Source organism: Aplysia californica, unplaced genomic scaffold (genome assembly GCF_000002075.1).
Source record: "Aplysia californica isolate F4 #8 unplaced genomic scaffold, AplCal3.0 scaffold00349, whole genome shotgun sequence".
In the NCBI taxonomy this organism is placed as follows: Eukaryota; Metazoa; Mollusca; class Gastropoda; order Aplysiida; family Aplysiidae; genus Aplysia; species Aplysia californica.
The window spans coordinates 445,916-453,206 of record NW_004797619.1 but is presented as its reverse complement, the minus strand read 5'-3'; the positions used below and the strand labels follow the sequence as shown (position 1 = coordinate 453,206).

At 40.2% G+C, this 7,291-nt stretch overlaps 1 protein-coding gene across 1 annotated transcript in view; it reads right to left on the bottom strand.

Annotated features, from left to right (window-relative positions):
- Positions 1-5,353, bottom strand: part of LOC101848445 — a gene marked incomplete at its 5' end in the record, with an annotated part of 23,453 nt that extends 18,100 nt beyond the window's left edge. Inside the window, 3 exon segments of the mRNA XM_013085145.1 lie at positions 196-342; positions 1,327-1,461; positions 2,878-5,353. Coding sequence (XP_012940599.1) covers positions 196-342; positions 1,327-1,461; positions 2,878-5,353 — 2,758 coding nt within the window.
- Positions 5,354-7,291: the final 1,938 nt, after the last annotated feature.

Here is a 7,291-nt window from a genome sequence, read left to right as displayed (position 1 = left end):
AATAGTAGTAGTAGTAGTAGTAGTAGTAGTAGTAGTAGTAGTAGTAGTAGTAGTAGTAGTAGTAGTAGTAGTAGTAGTAGTAGTAGTAGTAGTAGTAGTGGTGACAAAATATCAAGGACGCTACCAAAACCATTATCATCATTGCAATTTCATTTTCAAGATGTTGAGCAAGGTGTAGTATTAACTGACACTGACCGTAACATTTTCCACTGTAGGTTTTTCGAGAATGTCCTTCACCACGTCCACTACCTCTGTAATGCCCATGAACAAGGCAGCGCTAAGCGTGGCTTCTAAGAGTTCATCACGTAACTCCATGCTGGATGTGTACAGGTACCTGAAGATCTACAAACACAAGGAGAAGACTGTTGCAAAATCATTAGAGTGAAATCTTTCGAAATCTGTTTATTTTTCTGTGATACTTTTAAATACTGACCAGGCGAGCAGCATGGCGACAAAAGGAATGCAAATAGTATACCCGACCCTTGCTTGTCTTTTTTTTTCTTCTTGTGAGTACCACTGACAGAGCTCAGATGAAAAGCTCTTCATTGCACAATGCAGTTGACTTTTACTACGTATATGGCAATTTTATCTATCCCCCACTGGCAGTCCCGTGCCGTTTTCGAAGGTACGTTTAATATTTATACTTAGTAGAGTGGGTTCAGCTCTGAGTTGGAATCAATTCTGAATTTCGCTCGGGTGTCTCGAGGGGCTTACTAAACAGGAGAGACGTTAATATAATCTGAGATCATACGTCTCAAATTACTATACTCTGTCGATAGAAATGTTAAAACTATATTATGTCATTTTATAGTCATACATTTGGTTACTGACACATCTCCATTTCTAAACCAATCTGTTTTCTACCTCCTTTTCAAACACCGACAGAAAACCATATTATGTTGAATGTTTTGGTGACTGCAGATTCGAGCCCTCGGCATGCTTTGTGTGTATCTGCAGTCTCGAATTCTCTGATGTGGAGTCAAACGTACCATCATTCTTGTGTCAAAATGATCAAACGTTATTGCGGCTTTTGGTAAACGCTTATAAATTTTCATGCAGGGCAAAAGATAGAAAAAAATCAGCCAAAAGGTTGGGGAAAATGTTTATTTCCTATTAATATTTCAATGTTGGATTTGTGAACAGTAATTGAAGCAGCAAAATGTTGAGTTTTTTTAACACATCCTACTCTTCAGAGAACTTAGTATTTCTCTCTCTCTCTCTCTCTCTCTCTCTCTCTCTCTCTCTCTCTCTCTCTCTCTCTCTCTCTCTCTCTCTCTCTCTCTCTCTCTCTCTCTCTCTCTCTCTCTGCATATATTATAGGCTTACCTGGTAGACCGCCTCTGGCGAGCTGTCGGGAATGTTGAAGCAGACTGATGGAGGAGGCTGGGGTGTCGTCGGACAGAACACATCACTGAAGGCAGCCAGGACCAACTTGTGGGCCATGAAACAGTCTTGTCCCACCTAACATTTTATGTAGTATGAAAACCATGCTTAAGCTATGACAAAAGCAAAAACAATTATAGTGTGATGGAAAATTAGTCAAATATATTTCTAACGGGTGAATCAAAGTCACCCACACTATGCACAATTTGTTTTTTGAGCGTAATCATGTTTTCCACAATAACTGAGGAAATGTTTAAAGTGTTTACGAAACTTCTCGCTTTTCCCGCACTTTTTGAATACGCATATGCATCCTACCTCCCTTTCACTGTATATCTGTGCGGGTGTGTATTGGTGTGTATTTGTGTGTGTGTATGGGGGGGGGGGGTATTTTTTTCTTTACTGTGAACGAGAAAATTTGGAAAGTAGTTTCAACACCCTTATGATTAGGGCTGAACCATTTTTAATTAATATTTGAAAGAGGTATTACAGCCCTTTTCTTAAAATTAATAATAAAGAATAAAGCAGATTAAGTCTCTTTGAAAAAGGAATTTCCTTGTCTTTATCACACTTTGCTTTGAACTGTTAGATTAGGCAAAGTTAGCCATGATAATAATAATGTCCTATTATTAATAGATCAAAGTGTCATGCGTCGTATTCTACAGAGTTTGAAATGAAACAGGTTAAAATTCGCCATAGGGGGCTTTTGTAGCAGCGAACGTGCCTTGACGTAAGTATCATTCTTTAAGTGTCTGTTTCGAGCTTGGACAGATAACAAATATTATTACTAGGGATTTTTTCCGACAGCAAATGTTTTGATTTAAAAACATTCATGGACCCTTTCCTTACTTTCACCCTTTTATTCCACAGGCCTTCCGGTTGGATACAAAATACATTAGCGTAGACATTTCCAATTCCTAAACACTGTAGTGCAAACCATATTATAGGAATTAATGCTATCATCATCACTCTTATTTTGAACGCTCGCTTAAAGACATAAAAATTCACTGTCTAAAATAAAGCCTGCCTTCTTACTGTGTCATTTCCATTTATTAGTCTATTGAACCCCAGCCGCCAGCATGAGATGCTACCCATATGTCGACTCTGTTCCAAGGTGAACATTCCAGGATGTCACCGTTTCTTTTGTTTATCGTCTGGGGTTATGTTTGCCTTCGTATTCCTTTCACCTTGTCCATTTATAAAAAGTATTTATCTTTTGAACTTCATTATTTGAAACTAACAAAGTGGTACACTCATACACGAGGCAATGTGTTGGTTCAGTTATTTGAATCCCTGATGTTATATCTGGGTTGTTTGGCTAGCTTTTTAGGCTCTATGTCTTTTTGGATCGATGCTATTGCAGATGGATGTTGAATTTGGACCAACTGCTTCTTTCATAACCTCACAGTGCTGAAGGGCGGTTAACATTATGTCATAATTACAGAACACGTGTGTCATAATAATAATGGCAATGAGATACCAATAATCCTACAGTACCTGCACTTGGACATCACAGAGGCACTGACTACGCCATAATTTCAGCAGATATTCTCCTATAAAAGTACTAGAGTTCTCGCAGTTAGAGACCAGTTCCTTCTGGAGGTCAAATTGTTCGTAGTTGGTGTTGATGTTCTGACTGAGGGTGAAGTGACTATTTTGCTTGGACTCAGCCACCATCGTCTGGAGTTCTCTGAGCGTCATGGGCGTCCTTTGTGACGTCAGAATGGAGTCCATTTCAGAGAAAACGCTACGAGGCGGCCTTGAGGGACTCATGGTAGTCATTCCAGCGACGCTTTCACTGTCGCTCATGTTTGAGTAATTCAGGTTTTTATAAGAACCAGAGAGAGACACATTTTCTTTTTGTCTAGAAGTTAAACAAGGATCCCCCTGTTTTTCTTTGGAGAGTTGTTGTTTGCCACAGGTTCCCTGATGACTGTCATGGTATATTTTTTCTTCACAACTTCGGGGCTTTGTTCTATATTTAGAGTCCGAATTATGACAGCAACATGTGTTTGTATTGCGAGGAGCTTGGAAACATTTTGGAACCACACTTGGACTGTTTACACCCGAATATCTAGAAAGGTCCATCGAATCGTCCGATTCTCTGTCCATCAGTTTAACTTTCTGTTTGTTGATGCTGTCCACGACAGTACCGGAGTTTAAATCGCTTTCTGAATCGGAGTAGAAAATGAAAGGCACGTAAGTCTTTTTCGCTTTCTGTTTGTTAGATTGCTTATCAGGTTTACTCTTTGCATTCAGTGACAGCTCCAGAGATCCACTTTTAGCTGAATTGTCAAGAGGGATTATTTCTTGCAAAGTTCTTCTGGTCTGTTCAGAAAAAGGCGGAGAGTACTGACAAGCGGCGTCTTTATGCATTACAGAAGGTGATTTCTTCCTCATACTCGCAGACTCGATCACACTAGACGTATAGTTTGATGTTAGAGCTGACTTCAGTTTCTTCCTAGATGGTGAAAATTGCTTTCTTCCTGGCAGAATATCAGATTCTGTTTTCTTAGTAATTTTGAAAATATCATTTAAAATCTCTTCTTCTTGACCAACGGTTGGTGAGGTTGGGCGAAGCTTTGAGCGTTGAATCTGTTGAATATCTGAAAATGATAACTCCGTATAGTCAATGGACTGGGGAGAATCTGCACTTAAACTTGGCAAAGTGGGACTATAGTCGATTTCTGTCAAACTGGCAATCCCAATAGCGGAAGTACGAGATGTGTCCCCACTAGACGATTCCGGTGTGATGGGTTGGAATGACCAACGCGAATCCCCTTTACCAATGACGTCCGTATTTTGTTCTTGGAGTACTTTCTTTGCATAGTCACTGTGCTTAGCTTCAAAAGCGTCCTTCAAGTTGGGGATTTGCTCACAAGTATTGTTACTTAATGGCCATGCTTCGGTGCTGAAAACTTTGACCTTTTCTTTCTGATTCATGATTTCGTTGTTAGTATCTGATGGTAACATCACTGCTTTGTTCAGGTGGTCTATTAATCTGATACTCACGTTGCTGCAGCGAGATAGCTTACTGAGGCTTCTAGATTCGGCATTTGCCCCATGTTCCGCTTCTTTGGTCGATCTGTCCTCTGTCAAAGACTTTCTTCTCCGGGAGATTGTTTCTTCATCAAAGCATTCATGCCCAAAACTTACATCTCTCTTGGCATATTTGTTGGAAGCATTTGAATCACTGTCACTGTCATCGTTGATACTACCCATTACTTTTACGGGGGTTGGAGAGGTCGTCTTGTTGGATATTACTGCCTTGGAAATATGTGTAGCCTGTTGCAGTTCGTTTCTTCTCATTTTTAAAAGTTCACCTCTAGTCTTTCTACCATTGTACACATTTTTACTACTGCTGTCTAACTGAGACAAAGGCATCATGTTTGCCATGGAGTCCATGTGAGAATCTTTCATTCTAGAGGATTTCGTGCATACTTCATTTGCAACTGCTGTGCTTAACTCGCTAAGTTTGGAATTTCCCTGTGCACTGCAAGAACATTTGGGTTCATTCTTGTGACGCTGAGAAAATTTTGATTCTCCAGTTTCTCCGCTGTCATCCTCTGACAAACAGTCTTTAGTCTCGTTTTCAAAACTTCTTTCACTTCTGCGTATTTTCTGGGAAGACACTAAGTCGTGATAGCGATCAACGAGAGATCTCAGCATGAGAGAGTCCGTTGAGCTTGGTCTGTCCATTCTGACAACCCTGAAGATATGTCCCGATCCACGGCGATGTTTGTAGGCTCTCCACACTTCTTTACCCTCACGGGCTGCTGTCAAGAACAGGGAGTCTGAAGGAGGGAGTCTGAGAGTCTGCTTCGTATCGTTCTGTGTCGTTGCAGGAAGTGGGGATGTTTTGGTCCTGGAACGTGTGAATTTGTGTCTTCTTGTGGTATCAGCAGTGCGGGCCCCAGAGGTGCGAATCTCCCTGCGTGACCTTTGTTGTGGGCTGATCATCTGAAGAAACCTTACACAAAGATGGCGACGAGTTAAGAGGGATCCGATTGAAATACATAACGTTATCGGAAATGGGAGGGATGGGAGAGTTGCTTGTGGCTAAGAGTATCTCTGTGTGTTTGTAAAGGCGCTGCCGAAAAGGACGGTGGACTAAGTGAATATAACAGTCTATAATTACTCGAAGCTCATACAAACCAGTCTCCTTTTGGTTTCTAAATGTTGGTCTTAAAATCATCTACAAACCCTTTAAACAGTATGAAATATTTGTTATATCTGAAAAAAGAAACGAATTATCTAAACGTTTATGTTACTTTCAGATCTAGTTTTAATTGTTGTCAATCACACTTCAGCTGACACATTGTCTCGATCATTTAGAGGATGGGCTTCTGCGACACCGTGTTTCATGGCCAACAAGGGCAGTGTGATTATACATCCTAGCAGGAGCACATAGTTTCTGCTCAAAGTATTTTCACTTTGACGCAATTCCCCTGAACGACAAGAGACAAAAATGAACGCCCACTGGTCTAGTCCATGATCAAATCGGGTCGGGTTTATAATGGAACTGATTAATGTATACTGCACCGAAATACTGCTGCCTTGCTACATTGAATATAACCTGTGAGTTTTTCAGGTAATTATGTTGATTCTGCACGCAAACAAGAGATCTGAATAGCTGTTTTCGTCAAACCATCCAAGTTTTGACCTGTAAAATAATCAACTGTTAGATGTTGGAGGGTTTAATCAGTTTGTACCAAATTTTAAAATATACGTGTTCATTAACAAGTATATACATATAAAAATATATATTATATATTGAACGCCTGTAAAAACGCGACGTTTTCAAAAAGTTCATTTAAAAAAGCCAAATATGTTCTGATCGTCACGATTATGGGAGGCACAAGGGAGCAGTAGTTAGTCCACCCACCCATGCTCGATTTTGCTATCTCCAGGCGTACTTTTCATCTCAATCAGTAAACTATGCCTTAGTAAAAAAAAATGTGTTCATTAGTTGCTATATTACAAATGAATAAAACAGTTATTTAATTGGAAGATGGCCCGTAGCGCTTTCTAAACGAAAATCTGAGCTTTTATTCTATCATTTAAACAGTTTTTTTCTAACATTACAAGACTCCTCAACTTAATGAAGCTGATCCCAACTTTCGCTTCCGCCTTGTTCACGACGGAAAATCTGCCTGAGAAGCAGCAATGCGCTAAAATGCAGTGCTTGTATTGTTTTAGACTTATACAAAGATTTTAGAACACTTGAAAAGTCCGGGATGGTACAAAAAATAGGACAGTCAAGAGTGACCAGCCCTGTTCAAGAGAAGTAGATTTTATTGTCGCATCTGCAAAATCGTTTCGTTCCTCAAAAACAAGAGCTAAAGGCATTTATGGAGTGCGTGATAATGTTTCTTTCGTCAGTGTAAGTGTTCAGCACTTCGATCAAGAACGCCTTATTTAGGACTGCTATTGACGAAGCAATGACATGACAACAGCGCGGTCTTCACGGTGCGAAACAGCACCAAAAAAAAGTAAGATCTCTGTCATCCAACACGAAACCTCCTGCCCTTAAACTGCCCAACTAACAAGCAACACAGTTTCTGGAAGTTTCTGGAAGGTCATAACATCAATGTCATGGACTGGCCAGTGTTCGTACCGGATATGTCTCCTACAGAGCACATATCGGATTAACTGAAGGGAAAAGTGTGTGCCGTTTTGCGAATCTGCAGCTATTGGGAAATCGTGCAGCAGCGAAAGTGGGGCAGAATTTCTCAACAAAACATTGAAAATGTTATAAAACCCATGTGAAGATGTGTTTTGGTCTGTATACATGTTAATGATGGCAATACAATTTACTAAGAGAGAGAGAGAGAGAGAGAGAGAGAGACAGAGAGACAGAGAGACAGAGAGACAGAGACAGAGACAGAGAGAGAGAGAGACAGAGAGAGAG